The sequence below is a fragment of the Eurosta solidaginis genome, chromosome 5 (assembly GCF_040869045.1).
Source record: "Eurosta solidaginis isolate ZX-2024a chromosome 5, ASM4086904v1, whole genome shotgun sequence".
Taxonomy (NCBI): Eukaryota; Metazoa; Arthropoda; class Insecta; order Diptera; family Tephritidae; genus Eurosta; species Eurosta solidaginis.
In genome coordinates, this window is record NC_090323.1 from 235,776,015 (window position 1) to 235,793,164 (window position 17,150).

General features: G+C 37.1%; 1 protein-coding gene across 4 annotated transcripts in view; it reads right to left on the minus strand.

The window, feature by feature from the left end:
- Positions 1-906: 906 nt before the first annotated feature.
- LOC137252837 (plasma membrane ascorbate-dependent reductase CYBRD1) overlaps positions 907-17,150 on the minus strand; it is an 84,929-nt gene continuing 68,685 nt past the window's right edge. For all 4 annotated transcript variants that reach the window (XM_067788929.1, XM_067788928.1, XM_067788931.1 and 1 more), the window contains exons 2-4: positions 15,137-15,340; positions 7,743-8,106; positions 907-3,093 (exon numbers count right to left, since the gene is read on the minus strand). In XM_067788929.1, the coding sequence (XP_067645030.1) occupies positions 2,931-3,093; positions 7,743-8,106; positions 15,137-15,335 (726 nt within the window). In that variant the 5' untranslated portion in view covers positions 15,336-15,340 and the 3' untranslated portion in view covers positions 907-2,930. The remainder of the gene's footprint in view (positions 3,094-7,742; positions 8,107-15,136; positions 15,341-17,150) is intronic.

Sequence of the window (17,150 nt, forward strand, 5' to 3'; positions counted from 1 at the left end):
AATATAAATTCAAGACTGCGAAGGATTTTTTCTATTTGGGAGCCAGCATTAACACCAAAAACAATGTCAACTTGTAAATCAAACAGAGAATAACTTTCGCCAACAAGTGCTACCTTGAACTGAGTAGGTAATTGAAAAGTAAAGTCCTCTCTCGACAAACAAAAATCACGTTTTATAAGTCGCTCATCATACTTGTGCTGGAAGTCATGGACGGCATCGAGAGAAGATGAAATGGCTTTTGGGGTGTTCGAGAGAAAAGTTGTCTGGAAAATTTATGGTACTGTCCGAAATACTGGCGGCGTGTATCGAATAAGGTATAATGATGAGCTGGAAGAGCTTTACGCATATATGACCCTAGTGCAGCGTATAAAATCTGAAAGGCTTCGCTGGCCAGGTCATGTTTTATGAATTAACGAAGACGCTCCGGCCAAGAAAGTATCTCAGCCGACACCGCTATTTGGAAGCAATTTGAAAACGGGGAGACCTCCACTGAGTTGAGAGAGGCAGGTGGAGGACGATTTCACCTCCCTTGGTGTTCTCAATTGGCGTCAGTGATCGCAAAATAGGGATATTTGCGGGACTTGTTACGAAACGGCCAAAATCGCTAAGGCGGGGAAGCACCGTGAGCAGGAATGGGAGTGGGTGTGAGAGTGGGATAGGGTGGGAGTGGAAGTGAGAATGGCAGTGGTAGTGGTAGGGAGATAAATGGAAAAAGAGATAGACAAAATAATTAGAAAAATTGAAGATAAAGTAGGAAAGAATGGGAAAGTTAGAGATTCCCTTTTGCGAGGCTTAATTTTAAAATGTATCAAACCAATTTTTTTGCGAAACAAAAGACTTCCAACCGCCAGGAGTAAAACGACGAGGAAAACTCAAAGGATCCAAAAAGAAAGGAAACAATATACATAATTCATTATACAATATATTTATTTATTATATTTTCATATACATAAAAGTGTCTACATAAGTAATTCATGAATACATCCAACAACACCTTGGACTTTTTATTTTGTATATATTATCTACACATAGGTAAATTTGTATATATTTGTATGTACATAGTTGTGTAAGGTATCAAAATGCATGTACTCAAAATTAAATAAAAAAGATATATAAAAATTCAATTCTAACCGTTTTAAGACTTTAAAGCTCAGTATATCAGACATATAGCTTTCAAGCTTTCCTTCAGTTTGAGAAAATTTTTATTTGTTATAAATGATACACGGCGCTTTCGAAATTTAATTATATATTTATTCATATGTTTTTTCATGCGAATATTTGTATGCAATGCAATTTGTATTTAGAAAAGCACCACAGATTTTGTGCTACATAGAATTGGCAATCACAAGCCCGTATTTATTTTAATAAATTAGATTGAACTGTATGTATGTTAATGCGTATGTATATAAATATGTGTGTATATATTTAAATAAACTTAAAAAAAAACGTAAAAAATACTTAAGTTAAGCACCGACGTTTTGAACTTAGAAGAAGCACCTAATATTTGTTTGTATGTATTTCTTCATGATTCAATTACTCGAGGTTTGTTCTTCAATGACGGCACAGCTTTGACACTCCCAAATTAAAAAATCTGGACGGGTTGATATTACGAAGTAAGGAAAACGGGTAATAATTAAATCCCTTTTAGCGAAAATTGTAGTAGAAAAGTACTTTTAGTGGTATATTAGTACTGATAATAAATTTGTAAATGCCAACAGGTTTTGGAGGAAATAATTCATTTTCTACTAAATATTTCGTGAATTGATAAAGAGCTATGTTGCTTTAGAATTTTACTCAAAAATACACTATATCAAAATTTGTTTCAAAAACTCCCTATATGAGCATAAGTTCAATGCATTTTGATATAAGAGGGAGTTAATGAAAAGCATTGTGAGGCGTTCTTCAATCTAATTCTAATAATGGGAAGTTTTTGAAAAATATTTTGAGATATTGAAAACGCAGCCGACATAATAAAAAAAAATAAAAGAAAATGGCTTATTGTCTTAGAACTTTATATTTCGGTCTTGACTTTGACAGAAGAGTTCAGCTTTTATGCGGTCCTGCTACACAGGGAGTATTTAATTCTGACATTTCGGAAAGCTCCTTTACGTTACTATTTATGGAAGTGTTCCGGATAAAACGTTAATTTAGAATATTCGGAACACATTCGTTTCATACTACCGCACGAGGTCCGAATATACATAATATTCAAAATATAAACCGATTCTCCAAATTCTTAAATGGAGACGAATGTTCCGAACACACGGAATTAATAAGTTAACATGCTCAATGTACCAATATTTCGTTATGGCATCTCCATTATTTACTAACATTTTTACTCGAATCGATTTACTAGTCGAGTTTTTGACGTTGAACGATGCATTTTGAAGTGGTTTAGGTTTCGTATGTTCATAGGTTTATGAAAGTGCACGACTCCTTGGTGTCCGTACTTTTCATAAAACCTATGTGCAGCCACACTAATAGATCATGGCATAGTCAATAAATTAATCATAAAATTAAAATAAATATTCTAAGGAATTATGCAGTTCAGTACTTAAAGGGTATTTGTAAACTGATTGCTTTCTATTTCTACTACTAATGTTTTTCGAAAAATCGCAAAGAAACAACACAGTTAACGGATGTCAATTCGATTTGGGAGCAAAATGGCTGCAATTGTCAAAAAATTTGTCTGTCGAGTAAACCTCTTCTGATTGAATCATGGTATTTCTTTATGTGCGTTTCTAAAAAAAACATTTTGTAACATTCATCTTCATTCCTTATGTGAATTTGTCTCGTTTTCTTAACACTGCTCAAATAGAAATACGTAAACGATGAAAAACGTAAAAACAGGAAGAGCATTTCAACTATTTTGCATTCCAGTCATTACCCCATACGCCCCCCTCATTCGAAATTACTCGCTTTTCCAATATTTACTGATTTGATCCCGTCAACAAAATTGTATCCTCCGGTAATGGCTTCCGTTTGTATGATGACTCAGTAACCAAATATACAACCAAAGCACCGAAAATTACATATAAGCAACCAAGACAGTTGGCCAAAACACCAGCACTTGAAAATCCGGAGTAATCAGGACTGTTGAAGAAGTATGTAAAGAAAAAAGAATTAATAGTTAATTTAGTTTGTATAGGAAATAATTGCAAATAATATATAGTTTTATGTTAACAAAATGATTTCAATTCGGTTTGAAAGACCATGTGACACGCTGAAATCTTCAAATATCTTTTTGCTTTGGCCATTTTAAATTTTTTAAACTCATGATTATGCAGCATTAACGGATGCGAATTGGGAGCACCAAGGGAGATCATGTCTTACCCCATCTGTTTTTATACCCAGCGTTCTTTGCACACAGAGTATATTAACTTTGATTGGATAACGGTTGGTTGTACAGGTATAAAGGAATCGAGATAGATATAGACTTCCATATATCAAAATCATCAGTATCGAAAAAAAATTGTATTGAGCCATGTCCGTCCGTCCATCCGTCTGTCCGTTAACACGCTAATTTGAGTAAATATTGAGATATCTTCACCAAATTTGGCACATGAGCTTATCTGGACCCAGAATAGATTGGTATTGAAAATGAGCCAAATCGGATGATAACCACGCCCACTTTTTATATATATAATATTTTGGAAAACACAAAAAACCTTGTTATTTAGTAAATAATAACCTAGAAAGTTGAAATTTGACGCGTGGACATATATTTTACTCTTGATAAAAATTTGAAAATTTTTTTAAAATGGGCGTGGCACCGCCCACTTGTGATAAAATAAATTTTATAAATATTATTAATCATAAATCAAAAACCGTTAAACCTATCGTAACAAACTTCGGCAGAGAGGTTGCCTTTACTATAAGGAATGCTTTGCGGAAAGATTTACGAAATCGGTTAAGGACCACGCCCACTTTTATATAAAAGATTTTTAAAAGGGTAGTGGACGAATAAAATAAGCTATGTCCTTACAAAAAAGAGCTTTATATCAATGGTATTTCATTTCTCAAGAATATTTATAACAATAAATTGGAAAAACTTCAAATTTAAAAAACGGGTGCGGCACCGCCCCTTTTATGAATAAAATTAATGGATCGTAATAAAATTTGGTACAAAAATTTTTCCTATAGCAGGAAATATTTCTAAAAAAAATGAACGAGATCGGTTAAAGACTGCGCCCACTTTTATATACAAAATTTTTAAAAGGGTCGTAGACGAAAATAATAAGCTATATCTTAGCAAAAAAAAGCTTTGTATCAATAGAATTTTACTTTCTAAATTGAATTATAACATTAACTTGGAAAACATTAACATTTTTGAAAATGGGTGTGGCACCGCCCGCTTTGTGACTAAGCAATTTTCTATGTTTCGGGAGCCATAGCTCGAAGAAAAATTAACATATCGTAATAAAATTGTGTACACATATTTTCCTTATAGCAGAAAATATTTATATTAAAAATGGACGGGATCGGTTGAAGACCACGGCAACTTAGATATAAAACAAGTTTAAAAGGGTCGTAGACTAGAAGCTATAACTTAGCAAAAAATAGTTTTGAATCAATGATATTTCACTTATCAAGTTTTATTGTAAGAGGTAATGGGGAGACATTTTTCTTTTAAACGGGCTGTGCCACGTGTTATGTAGAAAAGTAATTTATCTGAAATGAAATGTACAACTGAAGCTCACGCTGAGTATATAATGTTCGGTTACACCCGAACTTAGACACCTTTACTTGTTTAAACTTAGTGAAGGTTAGATTAGGTTGAACAGGCCGGTTCGTGACTGAATGAATCCATAATGTTACGAGTAGTTCCCTCAACGACCAAACTGAAAAAGCCTATCAAAAACCAGGAACTATGTTATAAAATATTTTCTGGTTGGTTGATCATGTGCAACTCTTGCCTTCTTTTAATCTCTCCCAATCTGATTGGGAAGTCTATAGTAAAAGCTTCGAGGGATCCACCTTGTATAGCATTTAATTTTTATCTATTCTCATATGGGTCCCAATAGAAATGTATGCATCTCCACAATTCGGATTCTTTTCATGTTATGCCATGGTAGATTATTTCCTTAATTGCTGTTTGGTTGCCAACGTCAAAATTCAAGCGGCTATAGTTTAAGCTATTCCCCCCAGTGTTTCTACTGCTTTAGTCACGGCTACTACTTCCACCTGAAAAACACTACAGCGAGCAGGCAGCTGGGGGTTCTGTTTATATCCGAAGAAGTGCAGTATACCGCAAACCCCACTCCATCCATTACTTTCCACATCTACGGTGGCTCCAATCGATCAAACGAAGCGCAGATATGGAATAGGGTATAATGTTCGTACAACATTTGATGATGCTACACTGAAAAAAAAGACTGGTAAAATCACCGAAATACGGGTCAATTGAACCGAAATTTCCGTAAATTTTTATCCATCGCAACAAGATGTTGAATCAACTGCGCACAAATCGTTGATTCGTAATTGACCATTTTAGTAGTCAAATGAACAAAAAAAGTTGTTGCGACTGCTTTGTACGAAAGTACCTATGTTGCGGCATTTGCAAGGCAGATGATTTTTCACTGAGATCTTTTCATGGCAGAAATACACTCGGAGTGCTTGCTGAACAGTGCCGAGGGGCGACCCCGCTTAGGAAAACTTTGTTCTAATTAAAAAACCTTATTTCTAAAATTTGTATGTTGCTTTCCCCGGGGTGTGAACCCAGGGTCTTCGGTGTGGTAGGCGGAGCACGCTACCATCACACCACGGCGGCTGCCATATACATGCGTAAATATGTGCATACATATAGTACACAGCATACATAAGTACAAAGTAGAGAGCGCAGTGAGCGTAGTAAAATTCTCTTTGAAATTTGCTCATGTATTGACTGTTGATCGCTGTTGAAATGACCATTGAGATCAGTTGTGTTAACAAAAAAGCAGTTAGATTGATTAGGAATCTGTAAATTTTACAGAATTTTGTTAACTTAAGAGCGACAATTTCTCTTCTGTTGAAATGACTAAACTAATTTGTTCGCTTGACAAAGAACTCGGTCGAATTAACCATAATTCGATCAATTTCACCGAATCTCCATTAAGTCGAGAACAACAGAACCGATTTGTTGATTTTGCTAGCACCATTTCTTTCAGTGTATACACTATGTTAGTATGGTCTGCGATCAAGTTGCGCTAAAGCTTCGTTGCAGTTGTTAACACAGCAAATCAGGACTCCATGGTATATGATAGGCTTTACAATCGCTATGGTATCCAAGAGAGAGAGAGAGAGAGAAAGAGCGATAAGCCCCACGTACACCCCAGCATTCTTTTACATGCATAAAGTGTCGCCAAAGGCTGTTTATTCACTTAGTTAAGGTCGTCCCGTATTCCAAATATGTGTGCCGGTAAGTAAAAATACTTGCTGGGCTGGATGGATCCTCTTCAGCGTTTGGCATAATTTGACCTTGCAATCGAAGGCTGCGGGCTTTTGTTCGCTGCACTATGTGCATATGCCGTGGTGTGGTGGTAGCGCCTATCATGCCCAAGGTATTGCGGCTTCTATTGTAGTGGTCATGGAAAGGGAAAATAATTCTTAGGCCCAGTATTGATTTTGCGGTGAAAAAAATACTTCGCTGCCAAATACTGTCATTCACGGCTATAAACGAGCGTCCGTCTCACCACGCATGTGAGGAGAGCATTTGAGTAACCCAATAGTTTACCTCGCAAAAGCTTCTGGCTCTGCATGGTTTGGCATCAGTGATCAGTTTCGCTTTTCATCTGACTACGTCTTCATTTTTCCACCGGTTTTTATCCGTCTGCTTCCATGCTCCCGATAACCTTCTTTTTTCCAGAGCTAAAAGGTCGATGGATATTGCTCCGCTGATTATTTAAACGGCTGGTCCAGATGCAGTGCTATAATCGAAGGCTACATTTAGAACCGGTGTACGCTGTACAAATGTGACGTGTTCTCTTCTGAAGTGCCAATAGCTCGAAGCCGTTCAGTAATGTGGAAAGCAGCAGCTTCCTTTTGATCTCTTCGATAAACCAATCATTGATGACGAAATATACATTCCAACACCCGACTATCTAGTCTTGACGCCGTTTATGATTTCGAGAATTATATCAGGAAAGAGAGAGAGATCTATAGGGCACGATTTTTGTACGTCAAGAAAAGACTTCACTTTTCAATCGTCCACTCAGTCAAAAGTAGCACTCGTTTTCTAGGCTGTCTTTATTTTCACTGTTAATGCTAGTTCTCAGATAGACGTTTCAAATGTATATCCTTCAATAGAGGTTCGCAGCGATTATTTCTTTTAGGACCACAAGTACTTTGTCTTACTCTAATTCACCGCCACGCCTGCTTTTTCGAGGATCCATCCTAAAGTAGAAAAGTGAAAGAGTAAGAAACATTTGTGGAAGGTGTTCCTAAATGGCCAGGGGGCCTTACATCTTACACCTCAACAACAAACTGTCTTCTTTGAGGTTCTTTTTTTAGCTAAGGCTTAAAAACTAGCTCCTAACGATATGTTTTTTGTATGTTCCGCTCCAAAATAGCCATTTGTTTGAAGTATCAAGAATGTAAATTTCATTCACGTCAAAAGTTACTATTTAAAAAAAGAAGTTATAAAAAATATTTAACCTGGTAATATATTTAAGTGATTTTAGGGTTTTACCATATAGGTCTGGATCTTTCATGTTGAGTTGAAATGTTTGCAATCCGTAATTTTCTAAATACAATGATATACTTACATAGCCCACAAAGCCTTTTCGGTGATGCCCATCAATGCACTTGCAATGGCCAAAACGAAACCGAATAGTCCAAAATAAATGTGTAACGGCATGTAGGCGACCTTGAGCGATTGACGCCATTCGGGTGCTAGATAAGCTGTAAATCCTGCCACATATTGTAAGCCGAATACAATAACAGTACCCATTCCCAGCCACGAATGCAGAGAGTACATATTTGGAGTTGGTGGTGTAGCCAAATTGTGCGAATCGAAAACAGTGATTAGAGCAAAAACGGTGAAGACAAACGCGCTCAAGTGAATGGCAGCATGCGTTTGCTTGAGTGTCTTCTTGTTCACATTACGGAAGCCACGATATACGAGTATAGCTAGAGGATGATACAAAATATAATATAGTTAGTACCAAAATTTTTCTTAAAAGTTAAAAGCAGATGGATCAAGAACACGTGAAAGTTGGTGGCCTTTGAAAGCAGAAAGGAAATGTTTAAACTCTTGTCTGGTTTATGGATGGATCAAAATATGACGACGGAAAACGGTAGAAATCGATACCACTAAGATGCTACACCACTATTTTCCAGGCAAAAACCATGCAATAGAAGTTTGCAGTTGTTGTTGTATTAACGAACCGAAGGTTTTGGGGAGTGTATGTACATATTTATCGATGTTGATGGTCCTTCGCCGAATAAAGATCCGGTACACTCCGGTGATAAGCACCATTAAGGTGCTAGCCCGATCATCTTAAAAATAAGAAATAAATGTAAGGCGCGATAACCTCCGAAGAGATTTTTGGCCGAGCTTCTCTTCCAATTTCTGTCGTGCTCCTTTTTACTTTTTCCTACAAATTGGCGGGACGGGACCTACTTGCTTTATGCCGACTCCGGGCGGCATCTGCAAGGCAGATGAGTTTTCACTGAGAGCTTTTCATGGCAGAAATCCCCTCGGCAGTGTTTGGCAAGCGACCCCGTTTAGAAAAATTTTCTTCTAATTGAAAAACTTGCTTCTAAAATTTTGATGCTGCTTTGCCCTTGAGGTTAACCCAGGATCTTCTGCGTGGTAGGCGGAGCACGCTACCATCACACCAGTCCGATTAATATGACCACATTAAACCTTCTAAGCCATAGCACTCCAACACCCACCCACCCCTAGTTCCATGAGGAGCTTGAGGTCGCCTGCTAAATATGTGTATAATACATTCATATTTGTAACAGGATTCCCCTCGCGTAGGTGACAATTGGGCTACGGAAGCTCTGAAGCTATGAAGCTCTGTATTGCGCTTATCAACCCCTTCAATTGAAGTTTTCAGCAGAGAATAACTACGGAGAGGCTTGTCTTCAAGGAGTATCCTCACTATGTCAGCCAACCAGGCAATCCAAAGTGCTTTGCAGTCTTGCACAATTATTTCTAAGCTAGTGGATGAATGCACTTGAGTCTGAAATGATCTAGGAGCAAAAAAAAAAAGTTGTTTGTATGAATTCCCGGACATCAGGGACATTAAAGTAATGAACAGGCAGGCTACCTAGCCAAGCAGGATACTATAGCAGCATTCTATGGTACAGAGCTCTTCTGCGGACTCACAAAGATACATACTAAGGAAACCATAAGTAGCTGTGGAACAAAGCAGTTCAGACAATATGGGATTGAATTCCCAGAGTAAAGATAAGCTCAATTGTTTATAGTCCCAGCAACTAGATTATTAGCCACACTCATTAATCTGAACAGAGAGGTCCTACGAACTCTCACTCTAGTCACTGTAGTCTACGATATCACCTTAGTAAGTTATGTCTATCGGACACACAAATCTGTCGTTTTTGTGAGCTGGAGGATGAAACGCCGTTCACGTTCTCTGCGAATGTGTCGCTCTGTCAAGGCAAAGACTCTGCCATCTAGGTGGCGTGACTGTGATAATAAATTGAATTAAAATTTTGAATACTGAAATATTAAGCGTAGTAGATCTAAATAAAAGCCGCAGGGCATTGAGCCCTAACAATAATAATGGGCAAGTGGTCAGATACTAGGGTTGTCATCTTCAGGGGCCTGGCACTGTCTTTTTTTCCAAAATAATAAATAGTGTATTGTTTTAATCTATTCATGACTCATACGAGTGCAAAGCTTAATGACAATTCCTTTGGGTAATTGATTAAAAACTTTACAAACAAACACACTTTCACATTTATAATAAAAGCAGAATAGTAACAGAAAAAAATAATTAAAAAAAAACTTTAAGTTAAACGGTTTTATTAAAAACAATAATTACATGAAATAATAATAATACCAAAAGCTAAAAAATAATTAGTTAGGTCCTAGGTACTAGTCATCATACTCATCATCAATCTAAGGCGTTGATCAGACAATTAAATAAAAGCCTTGGGCGCGTGAAATTTCTAAAAATGTGAGGCGTAGCATAATCTTATTAGGGTTCAGTTGATCTTATATATGACTATCAATAGAAATTTGACGCGTCCAACGCTTTTATTTAATTGTCTGATCAACACCCTAGATTGATGAGGAGTTTGATGACTAGTACCTAGGACCTACCTAATTATTTTCTAGCTTTTAGTATTATTATTATTTCATGTAAGTATTGTTTTTAATAAAACCGTTTAACTTAAAAATTTTTTTTAATTATTTTATTTTCAAGTTTTTAGTCTTTATTTAATTGCCTATTATTTTTCATTCTATTTAGTTCATTTAGTGGCTCATTATTACACGGACTCTTTCCTGACAATTTGTTACAATCTAAGTCCTCTATACATAATCCTTCCAAAGACTTTATTCGACTCTGCGCCACGTATGCTTGTCCCTCCTCCAACTCCAAAATATTTTGACGTCACTTCTACCGGACTGTATGTAATATTCGTTCCAAATATGAGCCAAATCGGACATCATAGGTCGCTTTCTATTCATGTATGTATTATGTGTTCCAAATATCGACCAAATCGGACCACAAATACGATTTTTTTGAATATCTCGATCTATGCGCCACCTAGCGGCGATTTTTTTCATAGGTCGCTTTCTATTCTTGTATGCATTACGTGTTCCAAATATGAGCCAAATCGGATCACAAATACGATTTTTGTGGATATCTCGCTCCTTGCGCCACCTAGCGGCAATTTTTTTCTTATTATTGCATTGTCACCGGGTTCTGAACTATATTCCATGTTTCAAGCTTGTAGCTTATCGGGAAGTTACTTAAAATTCAATTACAAAATTCGTGCCAGCCATCTAACCAGCCAACCAGCCAGCCTGTCAACCTAAATAAAACCGTTTAAAAAGGTGAAGCATGATAAATACTAAAGTAAGTAAAGTTCTGCATAGCACATGCCTCCGACACATGGTGCCTCTGCTTGCCACCACGACTGCAGATAATCATCACAATAATATATATATAAATGCTACTTTGGACTAGGTAGGCAATTGAAAAGTAAAGTCCTCTCTCGGCGAACGAAAATCATACTCTACAAGTCACTTATCGTACCCGTCCTGCTATATGGGGCAGAAGCATGGACCATGACAACAGCAGATGAAGCGGCTTTGGGAGTGTTCGAGAGAAAAGTTCTTCGAAAGATTTATGGACCTCTACGCGTTGGCGATGGCGAGTATCGAAGAAGATTTAATGATGAGCTGTACGAGCTATACGCAGACATCAACATAGTCCAGCGAATTAAAACGCAGCGGCTGCGCTGGCTAGGCCATGTTATGCGAATGAAAGATGATGCTCCGGCCAAGAAAGTGTTTCTATCGGAACCCGCCTATGGAAGCAGAGGTAGAGGGCGGCCCCCACTCCGTTGGAAGGACCAGGTGGAAAACGATTTAAACTCCCTTGGTGTGACCAATTGGCGCCGGTTGGCGGAGCGAAGGAGTGACTGGCGCGCCTTGTTGGACGCCCATAACCGTTTAGACGGTTAAGCGCCAATTAAGGAAGTAAGTAATATATTATTAGAAACTTATCATATTCCAATTTTTCATTAAAAACTTTCTATTACACTAGCCTATACCTAGTCCGAATGAAGAAAATACATACAACATAGAATTATTGCGATATCCTCTCGAAATGATCGTGAAAACGGTTCCGAGAGAGCCCATTTAAGGAAGATATGTTGTGGTTTTTAAAATGATTGGTCTAGTACTCCCCTGATACACTTTTTTGTGAAATGGCCCCTAAACGGTCTTGAAACTGTTCCGTAAGCAAACTCGCATCATAGCAATCCCTCCGATATGATTCCCAAGTAGCCTCGAAATCGGGAGGGTCTTGAAATTATATCGAACGATCCCGAAAATAAGCGCATAATAATCCGGATATAGTTTCGAAATGATCGAATTCACTTCGAAAGAGTTCTGAATCGATTCAGAAAACAATCTAAAGTGATGACAAAAACAATCCCGAAATTACTGCGAAATTGTAACCAAGAAGTCCCGAAAATCTGTAAATAGTTCCAAATTGAATACGAGAGTAACAGCACGACTTTGCTAAAACCAGTAGACTTAATATCACTGTTTAAAATCAATAACCGTTTAAATGGTTCTGGCCGTAGAAAAAACCGGACCGGTCGCTTCTTCGCTGTGCTAACTGGCTCTAATTGATACCACTAAGGGACCTTAAATTGTTTACCATCTGTTTCTTCCCGCAGTGGGGCCGCCCTCTTTCTCTTATTCCGTAGGCGAGTTCCGATACAAATACTTTCGTAGCCGGATCATTTTTCATTCGCAGTCTTCTGCGATACAACGCGTAAAGAGCCGACTCCCCTGATGTTGTCATGGTTCATACATCTACACCATATAGCAGAACGCCTACGATAAATGACTTGTAGAGCATGATTTTCGTTTGCCGAGAGAGGTCAGTACTTTTCAATTGCTTGCCAAGTTATAACGGATAAAAATAATTAAAAGTTACTGTTCCCAAGGGGCGCAAAACCAGCACCACCCAACTGGCGAAAAAGCGCCATAAAACGGTTAACAAATTATTCAAAGTAAATGTTCTCAGGGGTCGTAGGACCTCCCCCTATATAAAAATGAATTACTGTGCGTTAGCCTCAATGAAACTCAAAAACGTCTTGACCGATTTCGATGTTTTTTGTTTTTGTTTCGTTTGTTATGATTCAAGGATAGTTAAGAACAAGTAAGGAAGGCTAAGTTCGGTTGTAACCGAACATTACATACTCAGCTGAGAGATTTGGAGACAAAATAAGGGAAAATAACCATGTAGGAAAATGAACCTAGGGTAACCCTGGAGTGTGTTTGTATGACATGGGTATCAGATGGAAGGTATTAAAAAGTATTTTAGAAGGGAGTGGGTCATAGTTCTATAGGTGGACGCCTTTTCGAGATATCGCCATAAAGGTGAACCAGGGTGACTCTGGAATTTGTACGATATGGGCATCAAATTAAAGGTATTAATGAGGGTTTGAAAAGGGACTGGGCCTTAGTTGTGTATGTGAAGGCGTTTTCGAGATATCGACCAAAATGTGGGCCAGGGTGACCCAGAACATCATCTGTCGGGTACCACTAATTTATTTATATATGTAATACCACAATCAGTATTCCTGCCATGATTCCAAAGGCTTTCGATTTCGCTCTGCAGAACTTTTTCATTTTCTTCTACTTAATATGTTAGTTGTCACACCCATTTTACAAAGTTTTTTCCAAAGTTATATTTTGAGTCAAAAAACCAATCCAATCACCATGTTTCATCCCCTTTTTCGTATTTGGTATAGAATTATGGCATTTTTTTTTTTCATTTTTCGAAATTTTCGATATCGAAAAAGTGGGCATGGTCATAGTCGGATTTCGGCCATTTTTTATACCAAGATAAAGTTAGTTCAGATAAGTACGTGAACTAAGTTTAGTAAAGATATATCGATTTGTGCTCAAGTTATCGTGTCAATGGCCGAGCGGAAGGACAGACGGTCGACTGTGTATAAAAACTGGGCGTGAATTCAAACAGATTTCGCCCATTTTCACAGAAAACAGTTACCGCCATAGGATCTATGCCCCTACCAAATTTCACAAGGATTGGTAAATTTTTGTTCGACTTACGGCGTTAAAAGTATTCTAGCCAAATTAAATGAAAAAGGGCGGAACCACGCCTATTTTGAAATTTTCTTTCATTTTTGTATTTTGTTGCACCTTATCATTACTGGAGTTGAATGTTGACATAATTTACTTATATACTGTAAAGATACTAAATTTTTTGTTATAATTTGACTTAAAAAAAAAATTTTTTTAAGTGGGCGTGTTCGGCATACGATTTGCTATATTTTATTTAGCGCACATATAGTAATAGGAGTAACGTTCCTACCAAGTTTCATTATGATATCTTCAACGATTGCCAAATTACAGCTCGCAAAACTTTTAAATTACATTCTTTTAAAAGTGGGCGGTGCCACGCCCAATGTCCAAAATTTTATTAATTTCATATTCTGCGTCATAATTTCAACCCACGCACCAAGTTTCATCGCTTTACCCGTCTTTGGTAATGAATTATCGCACTTTTTCTGTTTTTCGAAATTTTCGATATCGAAAAAGTGGGCGTGGTTATAGTCCGATTTCGTTCATTTTAAATAGCGATCTGATATGTGTGCCCAGGAACCTACATACTAAATTTCATCAAGATACCTCAAAATTTACTCAAGTTATCGTGTTTAGGGACGGACGGACGGACGGACATGGCTAAATGAATTTCTTTTTTCGCCCAGATCATTTTGATATATAGAAGTCTATATCTATCTCGATTAGTTTATGCCTTTACGGATTACCGTTATGCGAACAAAATTAATATACTCTATGAGCTCTGGTCAGCTGAGTATAAAAATAATTGGAAAAGTGAAAAGTTAGGAAACATTAAATTCGCTGAATCTCTGCAATTATTTGAAGCAGGTATTCAATATATTAGGAAATTGAGGTGGGGTGAGAGTGAGATTAGAGTGGAAGTGGAAAAGGGAGTGGTAATGAGAGGAGATGTACAAGTTGAAGATAAAGTAGATGGAAATGGTTAAGAGGGTGAAGAGGAGAAGCGAGGCAAACGAATATTTGGGCAGGACAAAGTCTTCCGGGTACACTTGTTTATAATAAGAAGATATTCATAAATTTGCTTTTATTGCTGATCTACATTTCGCTTGTTAACGTTTGTTAAGATTACAAAAATATTACCCTACAAGTACTAAATAAAAAGTTGGGTTGTGGGGTTGGAGCCTAAAGTGGTTTCTCCAAACCTTCTATTTGAATCTCAAGTTATATACCTCTAAATTGAGCACCCTTTACATGATTGTATGCACTACTGTTTAAGCCAAATAAAAACGGTAAGTGCTTAGGCAAAACTTGCTCAATTCGTTGCACATTTATATCTAATACGCTTAGCTTTATTGAATATTAAACACAAAACAGTTATTTTCGTTTACTTACAATTGCCATATAAGAATATTAGGCCGATTGTCATACATATTGGATGCCAATTGAATTCAAGTCTGGGATTGGCAGTCCAGCCCACGCCACCAAAATGTATGCTAACCAAACTTATAACCAAAATGATCATCGTTATGCCGCATAATTGTGCAATCAAATATAAAACTTTGAAGTTTGTCAGCGTGGCGTCATCATCCATTTTTCCTGTAATTAAAGAAGAGTAATGTATAAGTATTCGTAGGTATTTATGTATGTACTGAGCTACTACAAGCAATTCAATAATACAATAGTGTGTATTATAAATATTTATTTGTTTACATGACATCTTTACATACATAGGTATATCAAATTGTATCAATAGAACTAAACAATTGTTAGTAATTATAAGAGTTATATGCTCGCACTTATAAACTTATACTCAGTTGGTAAAATTGGAGCAATGCAGTCTAAACATAACATACATACTTAGCACAAAGTGAATATGTTAACATATGTATATATATAAAGAATAAGTAAGGAAGTCTAACTTCGGGTGAAACCGAACATTACATACCCAGCTGTACACTTGAAATGCTGTTGTTGTTTGTTTTGTGTGCTTAATAGTGTTACAAGGCTGCGCAATAATACATATATGTACATATTTTAACGAATTTACTGCAGTTCCGCTTATTTGCAACCTTCTGCTATCGTTCGAATCACTAAACTGTTGAATAAACAACTCCAATATTCGATAATGCAAAAAGGGTCTTTATTAGACTACTTTCAAAATAACACTTCTATTGCTCGACAGATGGCGTGCTTAATCAAACTGATTGTCGTGCCTCTACTGTTGCTGCCTTTTATAATCTTTGATTTCTCGTTCGCATACTTCTAGGCGCTTCCAGAATTTACTTAATTACTTCTATAAAATTATAACTACAGATGCACGTGTATAGCTTCTCATATGCGCGTGTATATGTGAGTGACACTTCCACAGATAATTGCCTACTTTTCGGAGCATCTCAGATAAGATATATGCATGTGTTTATACGTCTCTTCTCCGCTGCGTTTACGTACATATGTGTAGACATAATGATTGATTTGTTGATGTGCATACGAGTCACTGCTTAGTATCGGCTTAGAAATGATTAAAATACCACTTAGTGTTGCTAGTATTCGTCACAATATCGGCCTATTCTGAACTAATTTTTCTTCGAGTTATGGCTCCCGAAACATAGAAAATTGCTTAGTCATAAAAGGGGCGGTGCCACGCCCATTTTTAAAAATTTGAAATTTTTCCTATTTATTGTTATAAATCCACTGGGGAAATGAAATACCATGGATATAAAGCTCTTTTTTGCAAAGATATAGCTTATTTTATTCGTCCACGACCCTTTTAAAAATATTTTATATAAAAGTGGGCATGGCCCTTAACCGATTTCGTAAATTTTTCTTCACAGCATTCCTTATAGTAAAGGCAACCTCTCTGTCGAATTTTGTTACGATAGGTTTAACGATTTTTGATTAATAATATTTCTAAAATTGATATTATCACAAGTGGGCGGTGCCACGCCCATTTTAAAAAATGTTTTCCAAATTTTTACCAAGAGTCTCAATATCAGTCCACACGTGCACTCTGGATTTCTGTGGTTAGCTGAGATAAAACGTTGCTGATCGAGATGTGTTTGATTGCATGCTCTATAAATATCTCCAACTAAAGATAGCTAAGTAAAGGTTCCTTCCTCTGCTGCAGAAAACATTTAAGTGCCATCTATACGAAAAGGCTGTTTGTCCCAACCGGATAAATTAGACCTAAATTCGTCGTGCTAACAATCAGATCTCAAGCTCCGTCATGTTGGAAGAACATCCTAGAAGTGGGCGGTTGGTGGAGTGTTTGCCCTTTCCCCCCTTTCCCTTGCTTCTATTTTCAGTTTTCCGCATAGTGACCACTGCAGAAGTTTTAATGACGAAACTGCAAAAGAGACTGTTGAGCATTTTCTATGCAAATGCCTGGCTCTAGCTAGAACACATTTGA